This window comes from Molossus molossus, unplaced genomic scaffold (genome assembly GCF_014108415.1).
Source record: "Molossus molossus isolate mMolMol1 unplaced genomic scaffold, mMolMol1.p scaffold_m16_p_1, whole genome shotgun sequence".
Classification (NCBI taxonomy): Eukaryota; Metazoa; Chordata; class Mammalia; order Chiroptera; family Molossidae; genus Molossus; species Molossus molossus.
The window spans coordinates 200,592,911-200,616,734 of NW_023425344.1; the positions used below are offsets into that span (position 1 = coordinate 200,592,911).

At 39.2% G+C, this 23,824-nt stretch overlaps 1 protein-coding gene across 3 annotated transcripts in view; it reads left to right on the top strand.

Moving 5' to 3' along the window:
* USP3 (ubiquitin specific peptidase 3) overlaps positions 1 to 23,824 on the top strand; it is a 102,333-nt gene that overhangs the window by 19,889 nt on the left and 58,620 nt on the right. For 2 of the 3 annotated variants that reach the window (XM_036247288.1, XM_036247302.1), the window contains exons 2-3: positions 18,127 to 18,187; positions 23,321 to 23,452. In XM_036247288.1, the coding sequence (XP_036103181.1) occupies positions 18,127 to 18,187; positions 23,321 to 23,452 (193 nt within the window). Of the gene's footprint in view, positions 1 to 18,126; positions 18,188 to 19,853; positions 19,968 to 23,320; positions 23,453 to 23,824 lie in introns of all 3 variants that reach the window. The other variant, XM_036247293.1, reaches the window with a different exon arrangement.

The following is a 23,824-nucleotide window of genomic DNA, read 5'->3' on the forward strand; positions in this document are numbered from 1 at the left end:
GGCTTCCCATTAGAGGGGCACTGAATGGATTACATATGGGTTGAGATAGTGATCTCCTCAGCCTATGGGTGGTTAGAGCCTGTAGGCAGATCACTGCTGGCCTCGGAAGCTTCTTCAGTTTGTGTGCATATGCTATCATTTTCTGTGCATGCCCTCACATGGGAAAGGTTGAGCTAGCAGGCTAGAGCATAGTCTCAGAATTAGTCTCTGAGAGTCAAAGACATTACCTCCTAAAGAGAAGCAGGAAATAAGGTAGATAAGAAGTGAATTATTTAGAGTAGAAGTTTAAACCTACTGGTCCCTAAAAGTAAGCTGATCACTATATCTTAAATCTAGTATGATTTGAAATCATTACTGTTTACTTCTCTGCTAAAACAAAAGTTAGAAATTTAAAAATATTTTTAAATGACTGGGTTTGTAACCCCATTGTACTGGATATTGGAGTACCTAAGGTATATTCTGATTGATCAGATTAGTGGATCATGATTTAATCTGTTCTGAATACCTCTGAGTTTGGTATATTTCAGTATGGTTTGACATTTAAGTTGCTTCTGTATTTACTTAAGTGTATCTAAACCTCTTTGCACATCTCTCAAAATGTGTTTCTAAAATGTATTTGCTTCCAAAGATACGTATTTTACATTGCACATATAAAATTTAATGATCCCGATATTAAGGTAGTTATGGTAGTTACATCAATTTTGAAATAAGCTTATTAAAACTGAGTATTTTATCTCATTCATTTGATGTTTTGAATATACTTTAATTTTAGGTCAGATATAGGAAGAGTTTCTGAGGGATTTTTGATGACTTTAATGTGACTTATATATTTGGAATTTTTCTGTGAAAAGGAACTGTCAGCTGCAATCTCTATTCTTTCTTTCTTTTTTGTTAATCCTCACCCAAGGATATATATATTTTTTTCATTGATTTGTAGGGAGAGTGGAAGGGAAGAAGGGAAGGGGAAAGAGAGACAAAGTCAGATAAACAGACATTGAATGTTTGCCTACACCAAGAGCCCCAACTGGGGCTGGGATGGAACCTGCAACCCAGGTGTGGTACCCTTGACTGGGAATCAAACCCGAGACCTTTTGGTGCATAGGCTGATACTCTTAATCACTGAGCCACACTGGCCAGGGCTGCAATTCCTCCCTCCCTCCCTCCCTCCCTCCCTCCCTCCCTCCCTCCCTCCCTCCCTCTCTTCTTTTGTTCCATCCTTTTGGGTCTTTATTGATTTTTTTAGAGAGATAGGAGGGAGAGAGAGATAGAAGCATCGATGAGAGAGAACATCGATTGACCGCCTTCTGTGTGCCCCCAGCTGGGGATTGGGCCCACAACCTGGGCATGTGCCCTGACCAGGAATTGAACCAGCGACCTCTTGTATATGAGTTGATGCTCAACCACTGAGTCACACTGGCCGAGCAGCACTGCAATTTCTTTAAAGAAATAAAAAGCATAAACTAAGGGAATAATTCTGAAACTTAGTAGCCATGATATATTTTTACATATGTTACCTGTATTGTATATAATAGCAGCCACCATAATTAACCCTGATAGCCATTTTATTTTTTAAAATATAATTTCATGGGAAAGGCACAATCACTTGGTGCTTTCTGTTTGATAGGCCCTTTGCTGTGCACTTTATATTGTTTGTCTCATGAAATCCTTACCGTAGCCATGTAAGTAGAGGTGGTATTTGTCCTATTCTACAGATGAGGAAGTAGACTCTGGAACAGCTCCCTAAGGTTGTAGAATAAAAGAATGGTAAAGCTAGAAGGTAAACTAAGACTGTTGGTTCTGAAGCCCATGCTTACTTTATTATCTCACATGCCCTCTAACATGTTCTTTTTTTTAAATCCTCACCCAAGGATATACATACACATACATAGTAATTGATTTTAGAGAGAGAGGAAAGGGGGAGAGGGAGAGGGACATGGATGTGAGAGAGAAACATCGACTGGTTGCCTCCTGAATGCGCCCAACTCGGGACAAACCCGCAACCTAGGTATGTGCTCTGACTCAGAATCGAACCCACAATCTTTTTAGTGTATGGGACAGCGCTCCAACCAACTGAACCACCTGGTTGGGGCATGCCCTCTAACATGTTTGAGTCTACAGAGTAACAGTTACATTCCTATGAGAGTAACCCACTCAGTTTGGTAAATTTTTGTATTAAAGAAGGAAAGAGTTCTTTTCGCAGAATTAGAGGTCAAGGGCAAGTGATCAAGGCCCCTGACTAGTTCAATCAAAGTGATGTGGAGCAGAGTTCTGGTCACTGTGCCCCTTGCCTACCTCCTCCTTCTAAGCCTCTGTGCAACAATTGGCTGAGAGCTTGAAGAGCAAAGTGTGAGTATTTCCTCAGAAATCGTGGGATTATGGTTAGGATATGGTGGACTCTTGATCCCAACTTCAGAGGCCTGGGATCAGACATCACTGGATGTGATGGGGATCAAGTCAGGCTGGCTGAGGAACATGTCAGAATTTTTAGGGTAAAAATAGAATTGGAACCCTGGCCAGTTTGGCTCAGCGGTTGAGCGTCGGCCTGCGGACCAGAGAGTCCTGGGTTTGGTTCCCGCAAGGGGCACGTACCACCAAAAAAAAAAAAAATAGAATTGGAAACAGATGGAGTAGGATGTTCTCAACTTTATTCCGAGGCAGTTTTTCAAATCCAACCTTCAATAAAACCTGAGGTTTCCCAGAATGCTTCTTAAAGAATGTAATCCAGAGGTGCAGAAGGAATGGAGGATAAAGCTTTGTAGCCTTCCTTCCTTCCTTCCTTCCTTCCTTCCTTCCTTCCTTCCTTCCTTCCTTCCTTCCTTCCTTCCTTCCTTCCTTCCTTCCTTCCTTCCTTCCTTCCTTCCTTCCTTCCTTCCTTCCTTCCTTCCTTCCTTTTCTTTGATTTTAAAAAGGAAGGGAGAGGGAGAGAGATAGAAACATTGACAAGAGAGAACATTGATTGGCTGCCTCCCGCATGGCCCCCGCTACAGATTTGGCCCACAACCTGGGCAAGTGCCCTGACTGAGAATTGAACTGGCGACCTCTTGGTGCATGGGTTGATGCTCAACCACTAAGCCACACCGGCCAAGCAGGCTTTGTAGCTTTTAATGAAGAGAAAAGGAATCCTTGCAAGTGCCAATGACATCTTCTTAACGATTTTATCCAGAATTTGGGGTTACTATAGAAATAGTATTTTTGAAATTTTGAAGGTGGTTTTTACAATATAGGACAACATTAAGAGTGATGTTTATGCTCAAGAAAGAATTAGGCTACCTTATGGTAGTGACAGCACATCTGGATTTGAGTTTTTAAACTATTGATGGGCTACAAAAAGAGCCAGTCCAAAGGATGGTGGCAACTTAGCTGATGATAGATGTCTTTATTCTTACTACCTCTGTGGCAGAGGGGATAGTCTAGTCTTTAAAGAATTTTGATTCCTATGGGGTAGAACCTCTTGAACGTTCCCATCCTCACTTCTAAGCAACAGCGTCAGTCATAGCAGTGAGTTGTTTGGTAAGGGTGACTGATTAATGCTGTATCTATTGCTGCCTAACAAACTATTCTACATCTTAGTGGCTTAAAACAACCATTTTTGTTTGTTTGTTTTTATCCTCACCCTAGGTCATTTTTGCATTTATTTTCAGACAGAGCGGGAAGGAGAGAGGTGGGGAAGAGAAAGAGAGAGAAACATTGACGTGAGAGAGACAAATCAACTGGTTGCCACCCTCACAACCCCAACTGGGGCCGGGGACAAACTGCAACTGAGGTAGGTGCCCTTAGCGGGAACTGAACCCGAGTCTCTCTGGTCCATGGGCTGATGCTCTAACCGCTGAGCCAAACTGGCCAGGGCACAACCATTTTGTTTTGCTTATGGTTTTCTGGGTTAGGAATTCATGAAGAATTTGGCTGGTGTTACCTCAGCTATAATACCTGGAACTAGAGCATCCTCTTCCAAGATGGCTTCTTACCATACTCTGGAGCCTCTGTGTTCCTGCTCTCTGTCTCTGCCTTTCTCCATTTCCCAGTCTTCCCCACCCTCACAAATAGTGTCATATTCTCCAGGTCTCTCCATGAGGTTTGGGCTTCTCACAGTATGTTGGTGTCAGGGTGATTAGACTTCTCACAGGGTAGCTGGCTTCTCTAAGAGCTAGCATTCCAAGCAATAGCAAGAGGAAGCTGTCAGTTTCTTAAAGGCCTAGACCTGCAAATTGATGCAGAGTCGCTTCTGCCATTCATTTGGCCAGGGCAGTTACAGAGCCTGCCCAGATACAAGGAATGTGGCCATAGACCTGCCTCTCAGTGAGAATAGTGTCAAAGAATTTGTGGCCATCTTTAATCTGTCAGAGGGCCATAAACAGAAAGAGAATGGTTATGGGAAACACTGAACTGTGACTTCACCAGAAAACAATGTACTTATCTAATGATTCAGGAGAAATTGATTGCTAGCCTTGAATAAGAATAGGACTGCGGCAAGAGGGAGCTGCCAGGAGGAGGGAGGTGGAAAAGATGCTCATTGGGGTAAAGTGGAAAGACAACCCAGATAAGCGTTGCTTCATAATTGTCTTCCTTGACTTTGAATTCTTGCTTCTATGATCTTGGCCTTGAGTCCAAACCTCTACTTCTGACCACTTTGAATTTGGTGCTCATGCTTGGTCTTTTCCTCCTACATTATTTATATCTCTGCTTAGTCTCTCAAGCTCTGCGTTGGATCATCCTTTGGCCCTGGACACCTTCTTTGCTTTATTTTTATTTTTTTATCCTCACCAGAGGACACTTTTTTTTTTTTTTCATTTATCTTCAGATAGAGTGGAAGGGAGAGAAGGAGGAAGTGAGAGAGAGAAACATCGATGTGAGAGAGACACATCGAGTGGTTGCCACCTACATGACCCCAACTGGGGCCAGGGATAAACTGCAACCGAGGTATGTGCCCTTAGCAGAAACCGAACCTGGGACTCTCTGGTCCGTGGACCAAAGCTCTAACCGCTGAGCTAAACCAGCCAGGGCTTTGCTTTTTTTTTTATCCTCACCCGAGGCCTTTTTTTCCATTTTTGCTCAGATAGAGTGGGAGGGAGGGAGAGAGAGAGAAAGAGAGAAACATTGATGTGAAAGGGGCACATCGAGTGGCTACCTCCCACATGACCCCAACCAGGGCCAGGGATGAATCGCAACCGAGGTATGTGCCGTTGGCTGGAATCGAACCCGTGACTCGGTCTGTGGGCCGACATTCTAACCACTGAGCCAAACTGGCCAGGGCCTTCTTTGCTTTTTAAGAGAAAGCTTCTGTTTCCCTGTTCCCTGGGAACCCAGTGCCTTCTCCCAGTATTGGGGGAGGGGGGAACAGACAATGATTTTGGCTGCACTCTAGCAGCGTTGGCACCTTTGACAGTTGTTTAGTATAGCTGGGTTTCTTCCTTTCTGGACTACATTATGGGCCAGTTCCTGCTCTTTCTCTTTTTTCCCCTAATCCTTACCTGAGGATATGTTTTTATTGATTTTAGAGAGAGAGAAACATCAATGTGATAAAGAAACATCGATTGGTTGCCTCCTGCACATGCCCCAACTGGGGACCGAACCTGGGTATGTGCTCTAGCCTGGGTATGTGCTCTAGCCTCCATTTTCAAGAAGAATAACACTTTTACTATTGATACTTTTTTTGGTGTGTGTGGGTGTGTGTGTGTTAACAGCTACAAAAATTTTGTTTTCATCAAATTTTTTACAAACCCAGTGTTACAATCTTGGATTTTGGGCTAACTTACCACTTGTGCTTAATTTAGAATACATTCTTTTCATTAGGACAACTTTAATATCAGTATCTTTAAATTTAGGCATTTAAAATGTATTTTTATTATAAAAAGTGTAATGTTTTATGAGAAAATTCAAACAGTAGAGTTGAAAATAGGTCCATGTGCCTCTAATTGTCCATTGCATTCCTTTTACTTAATTGTTATAATTACTATATACTCTCCCAGACTTCTAAAAATTTACATAAAGGTATGTAATATATATATATACAGAAACACAGAATGGATTTTTTTAAAAAAACTAAAATAACAGCCTTCTGGACTTAAGTGCTTTGCAGCAGTCCATTACTTCAAACACTGTATGACTTTGAGTTCCAATTCTGTCACTAACTTAGTAAGTTACATAACTCCTCTTTGCCCTAATAAACATGCCAAGTAATAGTATACACTTCATGACCTGGCTGGTGTGGCTCAGTGGTTGAGCATCGACCCATGCACCAAGAGGTCATTGGTTTGATTCCTGGTCAGGGCACATGCCTAGGTTGTGGGCCAGATCCTCAGCGAGGGGCATGCAGGGGATGGCCAGTTGATGTTCTCTCTCATCGATGTTTCTGTCTCTCTGTCTCTGTCTCTGTCTCTCTCTCTCTCTCTCTTCTTCTTCTTCTTCTTCTTCTTTCCCTCTAATACCAATAAAGAAAAAAAAAGTCACCGATTTGGCCTGATTCCTGGTCAGGGCACGTGCCCAGGTTTTGGGCTCCATGCCCAGTAGGAGGTGTGCAGGAGGCAGTCGATCGGTGTTTCTCTTTCTCTCTTTCTTTCTCTCCCTCTCCCTTCCTCTCTCTATAAAAATCAATAAAAATGTATCATTTAAAAAAGTAGAATGCACTTCACGGGATTGTAGAGGATTAAATAAAAATAGTTATAAAGTGGTTGCAATAGTACTTAGCACATAGTATGTACTAGATAAACATTAACTAGATAAAAATTAACTTAATAAAAATGCATATTGTGGATGCTTTTTAATGGATTGCTGATATTTGAGAAGTGTTGAACTTTAAAAATTCTGCATGTGTTGGGGGGGATGTTCTGAGTTTTACTGTTGTAACAGCATGTTTGCCTATGATGGTTTTGAGCAAGTGATTTCACACACTTCCCATCCTTGCTTTTGCAGTGAATTCTTATTACTGATGGGCATTATGGTGGGAATGTGCTTGCCTCTCATGGGAGGTGGGGTAAAAAGTTGAAAACTATTGGTTTGGAAAATTATACTACATTAACAATTAATCTTTTTGTTAAGCCTTTTTTTTTTTTTTTTTTATCCTCACCCGAGGACATTTTTCGATATTTTGTTCAGATAGAGTGAGAGGGAGAGAGAGAGAGAGAAACATCGACGTGAGAGCGACACATCGAGTGGTTGCCACCCACACGACCCAACCAGGGCTGGGGACAAACTGCAACCAAGGTACGTGCCCTTAGCGGGAACCAAACCCGGGTCTCTCCGGACCGCAGGCCAACGCTCTAACCGCTGAGCCAAACCAGCCAGGGCTTGTTAAGCCTTTTAAGAAAATTTTGATGTAAAGTGGAATTAGAAGAATTTTATCTATAGAGAAAGATGACATGATTGTTTCATCTAATTTTTTGTCCTATGTTCTTTGAATAATTTCATTATTAGAAGGGACATGCTCATCACCTAGTCTTCATTTTACAGTGAAGAAACAGACCCAGAAGAGTAGTGATGTTCTTAGTTCAATGGCTAGTAATGGAAGAGCCAGGACTAGAATCCTGGTCATCAGATCCTCACCTTTTGCATTCTTAAGAAGATAAAGGACCTCTTTCCCAGTTACAGCAACTATTCAATAATGGATGCACTATAAATGGCTTGCCTGTTAGTGCTGTGTGTTTGAACTGTTTTCTTTGTAGACACAGTGACTTAAGCTATATCATAAGCATTAGTGCATGATGCTTCATAAAAATTTTTAGAATTTTAGAATTGTAGATCGGCCTTCAATATCAAATGTGTTCTCTATTATTAGATTCTGTGTAGTGAATACTAAGGATTTTGAAGATTGGTGGTTGTGGAAAGAATGTTATATTCAGTGTGGATGTCATTGTTGTCTTATGAACTCCTTGTCTCCTGAACACAACCTGAAAACATTCCTGTGTAAATAATCTCCTTTAAGTGCAGAACTCCCTAGTTTTCTGCCCTTCTTTATCTCTTGATAAAGGAGCAGACTATGATTCCCTTTTCCGGGACTAGTATGGAAGAAAACTACTTTGGTCTGTAGTCTGTAGATCACTTGGATGCCTTCCCTCTGCCTCTGTGCCCCATCAGTTCTCACTTCCTGGTTCCCAGGAGGGTTAAAGTTTTGGGAGGGCTTTAGGAAGAAGACCTGAGTGTGAGCAGGTTTTAGAGGCCTGTGTTCTTCCACCCCCCTCCCCCGCCCAGCATGTGTTAATGGCTTCTACCTTCTGGAGAAAGTCCTTAGCTCAGGAGAGGATCAAGATTCTCCACTTCCTCCAAAGGGGCCCTGCTGCCAACTTGCAGAGCTTGTGGCTGTGGTGAGAACTGGGCCAGAGGAAGGTTCTGCAGCCACAGCTTGAGAACAGTGAAGGGAACCTAGATAGTACAATCCTTCAGGCTGAGATGCCCAGGGACTGAGAGAAGGGACACTGAACTTGGGGTTGGAAGAATTGAAACAGATAAGAGAGATTGCTGGAAGAGAGAGTAACTTTAAAGAAATTTTATAATCGAGTGAAAGAAGACAAGACTCTGTTTATGAGATCCAATGATCCTGCTATGGCCAAGTGCAACAGTGTAAGAAATACACTACATGGCTTCCTTGCCTTGACCTGACCTTGAAGTGTAATTAGGTGCAATAAAAAGCCCTTATTAATTCTCAGACTTACCTTTTTGACTTGTATAACTTTCCATCCATAGTACTTGTTTTCTCTCAAGTAACAGCATTTAAGATTTAAAAAATAAAAAACCTATTAGAAAATAGGTTTTGTTAATCTAATAATTTTGTTATATTTAATAGATAGTATATGTATAGCTTTAAAATCTTTTTGTGGCTATAATTTTATTCTGTTACATACTTATAAAAATTTCAGTTATATTTTGGTTCATTTAGAGTTTTACAGAAGAGCCTGGATAGCTCTATTACTGTTCCCGTGGCAAATGGTTCATCCTGCAGATAAACTTTTGAACTCATCTGTCTATGAATTAAGATGTTTTATAATATTCCCCCTTAAGGTGATTAAAATAAATGACTTCAAGATTACTTGTATCTTTTATTTATGCTGTGATCTATTCACAATAATTGAGTTTAATTTTAAAGTCAATATTTTTCCAAATCAATAAATATGATATACCACATAAACAAAATGAAAGATAAAAACCATGTGATCATATCAATAGACAATGAAAAAGTGTTTGACAAAATTCAGCACCCATTTCTGATAAAAACGCTCAGCAGTATGGGAATAGAGGGATCATATCTCAACATAATAAAGGACATATATGAAAAATGTACAGCCAACATCATACTCAGTGGGCAAAACTAAAAGCATTTCCCTTAAGAACAGGAACAAGACAGAGATGCCCACTTTCACCACTCTTATTTAATGTAGTACTGGAGTCTCAGCTACAACAATTAGACAAGAAGAAAAAATAAAAAGGATCCAAATCAGAAAGGAGGAAGTGAAACTGTCATTATCTGCTGATGATATAATATTGTACATAGAAAGCCCTAATGACTCCATCAAAAATCTATTAGATTTCTAGAAGTGGGATCACTGGGTCAAATGGAAGATCAATTTTTAATTTTTTGAGGTGACACCATATTGTTTTCCATAGTGGCTGCACCAGTCTGCATTCCCACCAGCAGTGTACTAAAGTCCCCTTTTCTCCACACCCTCGCCAACACTTGTTGTTTGATGATTTGTTGATGGCGGCCATTCTGACAGGTGTGAGGTGATACCTCATTGTTGTTTTAATTTGCATCTCTCTGATGATTAGTGATGATGAGCATTTCTTCATATGTTTCTTAGCCATTTGTATGTCCTGTTTGGAGAGGTGTCTATTTAGTTCCTCTGCCCATTTTTTAATTGGATTCTTTGTCTTCCTTTTGTGGGGTTGTATGAGCACTCTATATGTATTGGAAATTAACCCCTTATCTGATATATCATTAGCAATTATGCTCTCCCATACAGTGGGTAGCCTTTCCGTTTTGATGATTGTATCTTTCGCTGTGCAGAAGCTTTTGAGTTTGATGTCGTCCCATGTGTTGATTTTCTCCTTTGTTTCTATTGCCTTAGGTGATGTGTCAGTAAAAATTCTGCTGCATATGATGTCTGAGATTTTGTTGCCCACAGTCTCCTCTAGGATTTTTATGGATTCATGAGTTACATTTAAGTCTTTTATCCATTTTGAGTTTATTTTGGTGTAGGGTGTAAGTTGATGGTCTAGTTTCATTTTTCTGCAAGTAGCTGTCCAATTTTCCCAGCACCATTTATTAAAGAGGCTGTCCTTACGCCACTGTATGCTCTTGCCACCTTTGTCAAATATTAATTGAGCGCCCTGGCCAGTTTGGCTCAGCGGTTAGAGCGTCGGCCTGCGGTCCGGAGAGACCCGGGTTCGGTTCCCGCTAAGGGCACGTACCTCGGTTGCAGTTTGTCCCCGGCCCTGGTTGGTCGTGCGGGTGGCAGCCACTCGATGTGTCCCTTTCACATCGATGTTTCTCTCTCTCTCTCTCTTTCTCTCTCTCCCTCCCGCTCTATCTGTACCAAAAAAAAAAAAAATATTAATTGAGCATATTGCCTTGGGTCCATTTCTGGGTTCTCTATTCGGTTCCACTGGTCTATATACCTGTTCTTGTGCCAGTACCAGGCTAGGAATATACCCTAAGAAGCCTGAAACACCAATAACAAAGAATATATGTACCCCCGTCTTTCTAGCAGCACTATTTACAATCGCTAAGATCTGGAAACAGCCCAAGTGCCCATCAGTAGACGAATGGATCAAAAAGCTGTGGTACATATACACAATGGAGTACTACGCAGCGGTAAGAAAGAAAGATCTCTTATTTTTTGAGACTACATGGAGGGACCTGGAAAGTATCATCCTAAGTGAAACAAGCCAAACAGAGAAAGACAAGTTTCATATGATCTCACTTATTTGTGGAATATAATGAACATAACAGATTGAGGAATGGGGTAATCCCAGAGACGCGGAAGCGGGGTACAGACTGACAATCCCCTAAGGAGTGGGGAGGTGGGGGAGGGATGAACCACAGAACTTATATGCATGTATGCATGAACAGTGGACATGGACAACAATCTGGGGAAGGGGCAGGGAGGGGAGGGAGAGGGAGGAATCAGTGGGGGAAAAAAGGAGAATCATCTGTAACAAAAATTAATAAAAAATAAAAAATAAATAAATAAGCAATTCTGTAATAAAAAAAAAAATCTACTAGATTTAATAAATGAATTTGGCAAAATAGTAGTATACAAAATTAACATCCAGAAATTGATGGCATTCTTATACACCAATAATGAACACTCAGAAAGGGAAACCGAAAAAACAATCCCATTTATCATTGCAACAACAAAAATAAAATACCTAGGAATAAACTTAACCAAGGAGGTAAAAGACCTGTCTTCAGAAAACTACAGGACATTGAAAATAGAAAGAGAAGAAGATATAAAAAGTGGAAACATATACTATGTTCATGGATCAAAAAAATCAACATCATTAAAATGTCCATACTACCCAAATCAATCTACAGATTCAATGCAATACCTATTAAAGTACCAACGGCATATTTCACAGATCTAGAACAAACACTCCAAAAGACCCCGAATAGCCACAGCAATTTTGAAAAAGAAGAACAAAGTGGGAGGGATCACAATACCAGATCAGAAGTTATACTACAAAGCCATCGTAATCAAAACAGCCTGGTACTGGTACAAGAACAGACATATATATAAATGGAACAGAACAGAGAATCCAGATATGACCCAAGACAGTATGCATGATTAATATTCAACAAAGGAGGCAAGAGCATACAATGGAGAAAAGACAGTCTCTTCAATAAATGGTGCTGGGAAAATTGGATAGCTATATGTAAAAAAAATGAAACTAGACCACCAACTTACACCATACAAAAATAAACTCAAAATGGACAAAAGACTTAAATTTAACCCGTGAAACCATAAAAATCCTAGAAGAAAATGTAGGCAGAAAAATCTCAGACATCATATGTAGTGGAATTCTCACTGATACATCACCTAGGGCAAGAGAAACAAAGGAAAAAATAAATGGGACTACATCAAACTTAAAAGCTTCTTCATGGCAAAAGAAATGAAAATTAAAACGACTATGAGATATCACCTCATACCTGCCAGAATGGCAGCCATCAACAAATTCTCAAACAACAAATGCTGGCAAGGACGTGGAGAAAAGGGAACCCTAGCACATTGCTAGTGGAAATGCAGACGGATGCAGCCACTATGGAAAACAATATGGGGTTTTCTCAAAAAATTAACAATGGAACAGCCATTTGTTTTTTTGTTTTTTTTTAATCCTCACCCGAGGATATTTTTCCATTTTTTGTACAGATAGAGTGGGAGGGAGAGAGAGGAAGAGAGAGAGAGAGAGAGAAACATCGATATGAAGGGACACATCGAGTGGCTGCCACCCGCACGACCAACCAGGGCCGGGGACAAACTGCAACCGAAGTACATGCCCCCAGCGGGAACCGAACCCGGGTCTCTCCAGACCGCAGGCCGACGCCCTAACCGCTGAGCCATACTGGCCAGGGCGGAACTGCCATTTGACTCAGTGATCTCGTTTCTTGGAATATATCTTAAGAAGCCTGAAACACATGTCAGGAAGAATATATGCACCCCTATGTTCATAGCAGCGCTATTTACAATAGCTAAGATCTGGAAACAGACCAAGTACCCATTAGTAGATAAGTGGATAAAAAAGCTGTGAGGCCCTGGCTGGTTTGGCTTAGCGGTTGGAGCATCACCAGAGAGACCCAGGTTCAGTTCCCGCTAAGGGCATATGCCTCAGTTGTGGTTTGTCCCCGGCTCTGGTTGGGACATGCGGGTGGCAGCCACTCGAAGTGTCCCTTTCATGTTGATGTTTCTCTCCCTCCCTCCCTCTCTCTCCATCCCTCTGTATCTGAACAAAAAGTGGAAAAGTGTCCTCAGGTGAGGATTAAAAAAAAAAAAAGCTGTGGTACATTTACACAGTGGAATACTATGCAGATGTAAGAAAGAGAGATCTCTTAATCCTTTGAGACAACATGGAGGGACCTGGAGAATATTATGCTAAGCAAAATAAGACAGTCAGAGAAAGACAAGTACCATATGATCTCGGTTATTTGTGGAACACAATGAATAAAACAAGCTGTTGACCAAAAGAGATCCAGAATCATGGATGTAGGGAACAGACTGACAAACCTCAGAGGGATGGGAGGTGGGAGGGGTGGGAAGAGATAAACCAAAGAACTTACATGCATATATGTACAACTGATAGACAGGGACACTAGGCTGGGGAAGGCAGGAGGGGTGTGGAAGCGGGAAGGAGGGGCTCAGTGGGGAAAAAAGCAGGGGCATCTGTAAGACTTTCAACAATGAAAAAAATAAAACCAGTATTTTTCATTTTTTCTTATAATTGTCTTGGATATATTAAGGGTACTTGATTTGGATAAGGTGTGTATAGACAATAAATATTCCCCAAGCAATGCAATAAATAGCTTTAGAAGACCCCATCATATCCTATTCTCTCTACCTCCTAGCCTTCAAATGTTTTTCCAGTGTGAAAGTATTAAGCCCTCAGAGAATACTGTCCTTTAAATAGCCAAGACCAACTCTCTTATTAAAACTTATTAAGTCTTCTCTCTCTTACTGTAAATATTTATGACAGAAGAAATTGAGTATCATGATTCAGACTATGATGTCTTTTTTGAGATTTATTAAAAGGTACAGTCACTCATTTCCAATGTTTTACAAAGTCAATATTCCCTTTTATTGTCTCTCCTCTTCCCTGTCTTAAATACCTATTTATTTATCTACTTATTTATGTTATTGAGGTACGATTCATGTAACATAAAATTAACCATTTAAAAGTGAACAATTCAGTGATGCTTAGTACATCTACAACCACCACCTTACCTAGTTTCAAGACATTTTCATCACCCCAAAATAAACCCCATACCTATTAAGCAGTTACTCCCTATTCCTTCCTCTCCTCAGCCTTAAGGTACGTTTTTTAAAACTTGAAATTAAAAAATTATTAAAAGTTTCTGAGGTAATTTAGTTAGTGTCAGACTAAATTTAGAATGTATTGTTCTAAATTCAATAATATGAAGAAATGCATTCAATATACTGGTAGTGGAACAATTTGATTATGAAATTTTATGTACTATGTGTATATTTAAACTATAAGGGGAAGAAAGGAACACTCAGTAGGAAATACATCAAAGTAATAGTGATTTTGCTGTAGATTTTCTTTCCCTTCATTTAAAATAAGAAAAAAATCTTTCATAATTAAAAAAAAATTTCTAGCCCTGGCCAGTTTGGCTCAGCGGTTGGAGCGTCGGCCTGCGGTACAGAGAGACCCGGGTTCAGTTCCCGCTAAGGGCATGTACCTCGGTTGCAGTTTGTCCCCGGCCCTGGTTGGTCGTGCGGGTGGCAGCCACATCGATGTTTCTCACTCTCTCTCCCTCCCGCTCTATCTGAACCAAAAATGGAAAAATGTCCTCGGGTGAGGATAAAAAAAAAAAAAAAAATTCTAGATAAGTTTAAAAAAACTTGGGTCTAAACTTACTGTTATAACAGTTATTTCAGGATAATATTAAACTAACAGTTTTTTTTTCCAGATTGAGTTGCAGTGTTTCTTGCTATTTACTAAGAGGAAAAAAAAAAAAAAAAAAAAAGATTTGCTGTAAAAACAAAACTATATTGCTTGTAGTTTTTCAGTTCTCCAAATTAGATCTCAAACCACGAATACCTGTTTCATGTAAGCTGTTTTCTAATTTATTTTTCTTTTTAAAAATATATTTTTCAAGACTTTCTTTTCAAACTATAAAAACATATTTTCTTGTTGATAGAAATCAAATACCACGGGTGTACAAATGAAAAGCCTACAGTCTCCCTTCACAAACAGTCTTCTTGTGTACCTGCTTAAAATAATTGTTAGCAGTTAAGCAGGTATTCTTAGCCTTCTGTGGTGCAGCTTACAGAAATATGTAACAAAATTGGACCCAATGGATAAAAAACTCAGTTGCCTTTAGGATGGCCCTGGTAATTAATGTAAATATGTGAATGCACTAAAGAAAGGTGGTTAAGTGGAAGGGGATTTTACACTCAAAGCTTTAATGTTTGAAAATAGAGCCCTGGCCAGTGTAGCTTAGTTGGTTGAGCATTGTTAAGTGCCCCAGGAGGTTTCCCAATCCCCCGTGGAGGTTATGCAGGAGGCAGCCGATCCATGTTGCGCTCTCACATCCATGTTTCTCTTTCTCTCTCTCCCTCTCCTTTCGTCTTTCTCTAAAAATCAATAAAGAACTAAAAAAAAATCATTAGAGCCCTGTTGGTCAACAAACATATCACTGTGCTCTTTTATTCTTCCTTGCCTACTCCACCCTCCCAGACAAAAATAGAATGACCATATGTCATAGATTTATTTAACTCATCATTTAGAGAAGCAGCAGAATGGTAAAGCTGATTCCAAGAGCATTTGAGGAATTGTGTGTATTTGTAGACACTGAAGAAAGAACATGGAAATAAATTGCTAAACTAGATACAAAATTGGTTAATGTCCTACAGGGAGGCAAAACCTTTGGATTCTGCTGGACAGAACTTATCTTTACTGAATAAAAATCTACAAATTTTCCTTAACTTCATAGAATTTGGTTTCTAATGAATAGTAACCAGCAGGTCAAACAGTGGTACTATAATGAAATATCTTTGGGAGGACCTATTAAAAATGTTTTTTTATACATTCAAAGGGTTTACAGTTCTTGATTCACTTTATTCCCAGTTTTGGTTAACTTTTTTTTTATTAATTAATTTTTGTTACAGATGTTTCTCCTTTTTCTCCCACTGATTCCCCCCTCCCTCTCCCTCCCTGCCCTTTCCCCAGTTTGTTGTCCATGTCCACTGTTCATGCATACATGCATATAAGTTCTGTGGTTTATCTCTCCCCCACCACCCCCCTCTTGGGGGATTGTCAGTCTGTACCCACTTCCGCGTCTCTGGGACTACCCCATTCCTCAGACTGTTGTGTTCATTATATTCCACAAATAAGTGAGATCATATGAAACTTGTCTTTCTCTGTTTGGCTTGTTTCACTTAGGATAATACTTTCCAGGGCCCTCCATGTAGTCTCAAAGGATAAGAGATCTTTCTTTCTTACAGCTGCGTAGTACTCCATTGTGTATATGTACCACAGCTTTTTGATCCATTCGTCTACTGATGGACACTTGGGCTGTTTTCAGATCTTAGCGATTGTAAATAGTGCTGCTACAAACACGGGGGTACATAGATTCTTTATGATTGGTGTTTTAGGCTTCTTAGGGTATATTCCTAGTAGTGGGATTACTGGGTCAAATGGAAGTTCAATTTTTAATTTTTTGAGGTAACATCATATTGTTTTCCATAGTGGCTGCACTAGTCTGCATTCCCACCAGCAGTGTACTAGAGTCCCCTTTTCTCCACACCCTCGCCAACACTTGTTTGATGATTTGTTGATGGCGGCCATTCTGACAGGTGTGAGGTGATACCTCATTGTTGTTTTAATTTGCATCTCTCTGATGATTAGTGATGATGAGCATTTCTTCATATGTTTCTTAGCCATTTGTATGTCCTGTTTGGAGAGGTGTCTATTTAGTTCCTCTGCCCATTTTTTAATTGGATTCTTTGTCTTCCTTTTATGGAGTTGTATGAGCACTCTATATGTATTGGAAATTAACTCCTTATCTGATATATCATTGGCAATTATGCTCTCCCATACAGTGGGTAGCCTTTCCGTTTTGATGATTGTATCTTTCGCTGTGCAGAAGCTTTTGAGTTTGATGTCGTCCCATGTGTTGATTTTCTCCTTTGTTTCTATTGCCTTAGGTGATGTGTCAGTAAAAATTCTGCTGCGTATGATGTCTGAAATTTTGTTGCCTACAGTCTCTTCTAGGCTTTTTATGGATTCATGAGTTACATTTAAGTCTTTTATCCATTTTGAGTTTATTTTGGTGTAGGGTGTAAGTTGATGGTCTAGTTTCATTTTTCTGCAAGTAGCTGTCCAATTTTCCCAGCACCATTTATTAAAGAGGCTGTCCTTACTCCACTGTATTGGTTAACTTTTTTTAACAATGAGAAAGGCCTATTGTAATTATGGTAAGACAGCAGTAAGGTAAGGACCAGATTTTGGAAGAGCTTGGTATTTTAAACTAAGAAATTTAAACTTTCTTTCAACAAATGTTTTTTGAGCACATATTATGTGCCAGACAGTGGGTCTACTATAATCCTGAGTGTGTGGTTATGCTGTGCTGCCCCTCCTGTGCCCCTAGGAGGCTAACTAGTGGTTCTCCAGGGGTTGTGTTATTAGGGAGTCATCCAGGAAGCTGGTTTTCTGAAAATACACATTCTTTTTACCTCAGTAGAACATATGTGTTTTGAAAAAGCTTCCCAGGTGATTTTTATGTTATGTTTTAAAATCATTGTTATGTTTATTGGACGTTTTGGGGAAAAACAAACAAACCAGTAAGCAAAATTGTAATTAATATTTTAAAAGTATTCATACCCCTGTCTGCCTGCCCCACCCTGTAATACTTAAACTAAAATAATTAATGTTCTGATTACACTCTCAGCAAGAATTGTATTTTTTGTAACTGAAGACATTGATTTGGGAAGAATTGGGCTTAGTGTTCTTAATTGTATCTTTAGGTTATTATTCTCACTAAATAAACTGAGAGTTATCATTTATAATAGTATATGATCTGCATGGCAAAGACATGTGACTAAATATTAGACTTAAAAATGCTTTTAGTGAGAAAATAGACTGTCAACTTGTCAGAGACTAGTAAAAGGAGTAAGTAATAAAGGAAAAAACTGAATATGTGTTCAACTTGTAATTAAACTATTTGAGTTGAGTCAACAATTAAAACAAGCGGCGTTGTGCATATGCATTTACATTCTTCTCAGTAGAACTTTGGGTGGGTATCCATTTTGTGCAGACACACTCACAGGGCGGGATTTGTGAGTTCAGTACAGCTGTGCTGCCATGGAATTCACAACTTAATCATAGGATACAATGTTAGGATTGGGGAGAAATCGGGAATTTACATGATACAACTGGTATATTGTGTATTTTTCTTTTTATTAGTGTGCCGATCCAACAAAAGCCCCTGGGTCTGTTTGACTTGTTCAAGTGTCCACTGTGGAAGGTAGGTGACATGCTTATTATTACTTCACTTCCCTACTTGCATTTCGCAATTTGCCTTTCAGCTTTATGTTAAAGGTTTACTGATATTTGGATTTGTTCGGCACCATTACTTAATCATAGTGTGTAATGCTCTGTAGGGCTTACCTCTCCTCATAGATCTTTTTTTTTTTTTTTTTTTTTTTTTTACTTCGGATAGAGCAGGAGGGAGAGAGGGAGGAAGAGAGAGAGAGAGAAACGTCAATGTGAGAGAGACACATTGAGTGGTTGCCACCTGCATGACCCTAACTGTGACTGGGGAAAAACTGCAACCGAGGTACGTACCCCCAGCAGGAACTGAACCCGGGACTCTCTGGTCCACGGGCTGATGCTCTAACCGCTGAGCCAAACTAGCCAGGGCGCTAGATCTGTTTTTTTCAGTGGTACAACTAAGGAAAATCTTGGGTAGAAACCCTTTAATAGTGATACTCAGAAGAATTCATTTGATGATTAAGATAATCTAAACCTAGTAATATTTGATTGAAAAGATGAAATATGGGAACTTTGAAATATTTAAATAAAAGTTTATATTATGGTTGTTTTTTAAACCTTTTATTAGGGTAAATTCAATTATACACAAAAATAGAGAAATAGTATAATTGAACCCCATATTTTCTTTTTTTTTTAAATCCTCACCCAAGGATATTTTTCCATTGATTTTTAGATAGAGTGAGGGAAGAAGGGAGAGGGTGTGAGGGGGAGAGAAAGAGAGAAAGAAACATCACTGAGAGAGAGATATCAGTTGGTTGCCTCCCACACAACCCCGACCTACTGGGAGCCAGATTGAGCCTGCAACCGAGGTATGTGCCTTTGACTGGTAATCAAACTCATGACTCTTTGGTCCAAGGGCCAACACTCTAATTGCTGAGCCAAACCTGCCAGGGCTGAACCCTGTATTTTCATCACCCAGTTTCAACAATCATCAGCACAGGGCCAGTCTTGTTTCACCTATTACCTACCCCATCTCCACCTTTACTGACTTAATTACATCATTCTTCTAAAGACAAAACAGAACACTAAGATATTTACAGCTAAAGGAATGCTTTGGAAATGCTCTCACTGTGAAGTTCATAGTTAATTGCTAAGATGTACCAAATGTTTAATTGTTCCATTAAGACATTTTGCTTTCCAGGGACTTAACCCCCCACCCCACCCCACCCCACCCCTACCCCATCCCCGTTCAAGCCTGAGCATTTCCTCCCAAGTTCTTGGCTTCAAAATGATGTTACTTAGATACTTGAGTACTCTTTTCTTTTGACACACACTCAAATAAATATCAACCTTTGTGTTCTTTTAGCTTGGCAGTAGCACATTTATATCTATTGCTCTTGTAGGTTAGAAAATTCACTTTGAATTTGCTTCAGAGTCAAAAGCTTAGCAGCATGGGATGGGAAATCATACTAAGTCAACACAGACAAATCTATATCGTATTTATTAGAACTGTTTCCCCATTGTTATTTTTAAACCCTCATTGCATAAAGGAGAGCGTCTTTGTTCAGTTAACTTTTGATTTTTCACATTTTGAGCTCTGGAATAGAGTATTTTTTTCCATGTACACTTAAGAGTACTTTTGGAAAATGTTAACTGTATATCCTTCTTAATTTTGGCTGTTGTGGTTTTGAAATCTCTAGGATTTGGGGAACCTGAAAATACTTTGTACAGATAACATTTTTTTAAAAAAAGAAGAAAGTAGAAGCACTTAAATTCTCCACTTGAAGAGAGATTCCTCTCCTAGATTTTGAGAGGTGAGAATTATAATGCAATAAAATTTATATAGTTCTGTTCTCCAGTTGTCTCATAGTGCTCTACAACCTAAATCTTGAAGGTCATATGCCAACAAAAAGGTCTAACAAACTAAAAAATTGGAGAGATTAATGTTCTTAATAGCAAGCACCAAACAGTTCTCTAAGCAGGTTTTGGAAAAATAAGTGGAAAATTTTCTAGACTATGCAGGCAGCCTGTTTCCAATTGCAAGCAATCTTAGATTTAGAAATTTGATATAGTTTCAGAAAAATATAACTAAGTAGATTAAATAGATGAGAGTAGCCTGCATTTGGATCTTCATTTTACATAGCTGATTGGTTAATTTTCTTTTATGTGTTGATTGCCAAGGATTCTAATTTTTCTGTAATTTTAGACCACATGTCTGTAGGGAAGTCTTAAATTGAATATTCTTTCAACTAGGAAACACAGTTTATCAGTAGCATATTTGAGTTATATATTCTATTGGTCTTTATAATACCATCCCATTTTAAGTTATTTGAAAAAAAATTTGTGGTTGTTGTTATAAATGTGTGACATGTATTGACACTTTACCTTTTTACCAACTTGTCTACTTAAAATCTAAAACTAGCCCAACCGGTGTGTCTCAATGGTTGAGCATCGACCCATGCACCAAGAGGTCACCGGTTTGATTCCCAGTGAGGGCACATGCCCAGGTTGTGGGCCCAATCCCCAGTGGGGGACATGCAGAAGGCCACCAGTGGACGTTCTGTCTCATCGATGTTTCTGTCTCTCCCTCTCCTTTCCGCTCTCTCTAATAAAGGGAAAAGAAAAAAATCTAAAACTAGATAAAGCAACTATTTATTTTTATGTTAGCCATTTTTAGACAAAACTGTTAACTTCTGCCTGATGTATTTGAGTATTAGCCAAAACATTGCTAATTTTAATATTGGCAGTAATACACTTCTTACTTGATCACTGACATTTACAGTAACCATTTAAACATCTAGTATATTTGGAGACTACGGTGTGGTGGCTCAATGAACCATGTGTACTATGTATAGATTATCAGTTTTCAAAGACTTGAAAGTAGTAATGTCTTTGTTATCATTGTTCAGTATTGCTTTTCCTTTGATTCCAAAGGCACTCCTCATTATAAATATTACTATTGTTTTTTTGTGGCACAGAATAAATATATACAAGCATCGGAAATTGAACTGATTAATTATTAAACCTATATTATACCTTGGAGTTTACCTTTTAAATTAATATTGGGTGCTTCTTGACCTGTGCAATGTGTCATCTCAAAGTATGTGCTTAATATAACCAGTTTCTAAACAATTATACTGTTTGGATTCTGAATAAATAGTAAAGATATAAAGAAAAATATGAATAAAATAATTGCTAATATTCATTTATTCGTGTATGTGTTCTGAGCCATGGATTATTTAATCACCTAACGGTGTATGAGATATGAGTACTAATATCTCCATTTTACAGATGAGAAACATAAGTACAGAGAGTTTAAGTGACTCACCCAAGCTCACATGGCCAGCATGTGACAAAGCCTACTTTTGAACACAGGTGGTTTAGTTTTTGTTTGTTTGTTTTTTGTTACTCTTCACCAGAGGATAGTTTTTCCACTGATTTTTAGAGAGTGGAAGGGAGGGAGGGATTGGGGTGGGGGGAGCAGGGAAAGAGTCAGAGAGAGAAACATAGATGCGAGAGAGACATGGATTGGTTGCCTCCTGCACGTGCCTGTCAGGGGCTGGGGATCGAACCTGCAACCCAGGTACATGCCCTTGATGGGGAATTGAACCGGTGCTCAGGGCGATGCTCCAACCACTGAGCCACACCAGCCAGGGTAGTTTTTGAGTTTATGCTCTTAACCATTATTTTATTTAAAAATTCATCTTAGTCCACTTTTGTGGACAGAGGACCCATGTATACACAAATGTTGGTTATGTTTACTTCACTGAAAAAAATGGGAAAACAACATGATTGAATTCTGAGTTGAGGTTAGTAGTGCCTCTGTCACTTCCAGCTTTGTTGGGCAGAGAGGCTGGCTGGAAGTTGAGCCTTCCTACTTACCACAAGGTAAGTGTTGCTCCTGGTACAATTAAGGTGCTTCATGACAAAAATGTCACCTTAACTCTCTGACCATGTTTATTTTGGTACCATTTAACCAACGTTTGTTTCAACTGTTTACAGTTGTCAATTAGGCCTTGCCTTCTACAAATTGGCTGCTTTTTAGGAACTGGGAGGTTTTGTTTTGTAAGGGTCTTTCTTCACAGTCACAGCATTGTCCAGTATTTAGGTGGAAGTGTAGATGAATTTGGGTGCACACCATGTGCATATGAACACTTATTTCAAAATGTTTCATTCTGCTCTGTAATACAATGATTTACTAAATCTGATTTGGAAAGGGTTACAAAATTTTTATGACTACAGTCAACCTTTGATTATCTTGTCCATGTAGAGAAATAACAGTTTATATAAGCTTGTGATGATTTGTTTTGTTTGGGATGTTTCTAAACAAATGTGTTTCCATCCGAGTGGAGCTGATTATTCAGGCATTTGAATAAAAGATCTGAAGCCATATTGATCAGAAAGAGATGGAAGATTATCCTGTTTCCATATCTGACTCTCTTTTATATTAAGCAGCAACCCAAGCAGAGCCTATAGCACTGTAGGAAGTGGTTGAATAATATAGTTTACAAAGCTGTCTTTGATAATAACCGGAGTTAAGGATTAGCAGTCTGAGAAAAGTTTGAAAAATGAAAATGGCTACACCAAAAGCATTAATAAAGGAGTTGATAAGTGATAATATCAATGGTATTGAAACTGATTTGCATAGATAATTTCTTTTTTTTGCCTGGCCCTAGTCTTGTGTATGCTGTAATTAAAAGTTGACTGTAAAATTTGATTGCAGAAAAAGGAGCATATATACATTTTTATTTTAAATCCTCACCTGAGGTTATTTTTCCATTTATCTTCAGTCTTCAGATAGAGTGGGAAGAGGGGAGGCAGGGAGGGGGGGGCGAGAGAGAGACATCGACAGGAAAGAGACACATTGACTGGTAGCCTCCTGCAGGTCCCGGACCAGGGCTGGGGGTGAACTGCAACTGAGATATGTGCCCTTGGCCAGAATCAAACCTGCGACTCATTGGTCCCCGGGATGACGCTCTAACGACTGAGCCAGACTGTCCAGGGCGAAAAAGGAGCATATTTAAAGAATTCAACCTAATAAATCACTAAATGACTAAATGATCTTATAAGGAAGAATTCCTTCTCATTTTGATTTGTTTACCATATAATTTTATCATAATCTCCTAGTACTTTAGATTAAAATAAATTTTCATTTGGTTTTTTTAAGGTATGTGAATGGCCATGCAAAAAAGCACTATGAAGATGCACAAGTACCTTTAACCAACCATAAGAAGTCAGAAAAACAAGATAAAGCTCAGCACACAGTGTGTATGGATTGTAGTAGCTACAGTACATACTGGTAAGTATTAATATTTTCCTGGAAATGATATTCCTTACCCTGAGTGTGCAAGTGTTTTTTTCATTTCCTCGCTCCCCACCCCCGCCATTTGCTAAGCCAGCTCCTACTGCCATTACCTCCTTTTAGTTCTGTTAGAATTCACGGGACTGGAGCCATCAGGAATGCCTGTCCTATTCATTTACATTTTACTTTGCATTGTTCTTTTCAACTTCTCGGCCTCCTCTTCTTTCCGACCTCCTGATCCTTGTCCATCTCAATAAGCTTCAGGAAAATGAAAGTATTTCTTTGTTGTTGTTCATTATAATTTTTTTTCTTGTTTTGTTTTTAATTGAAGACTATAAGAGTCCATGTTAAAAAAAACAACAACCCATG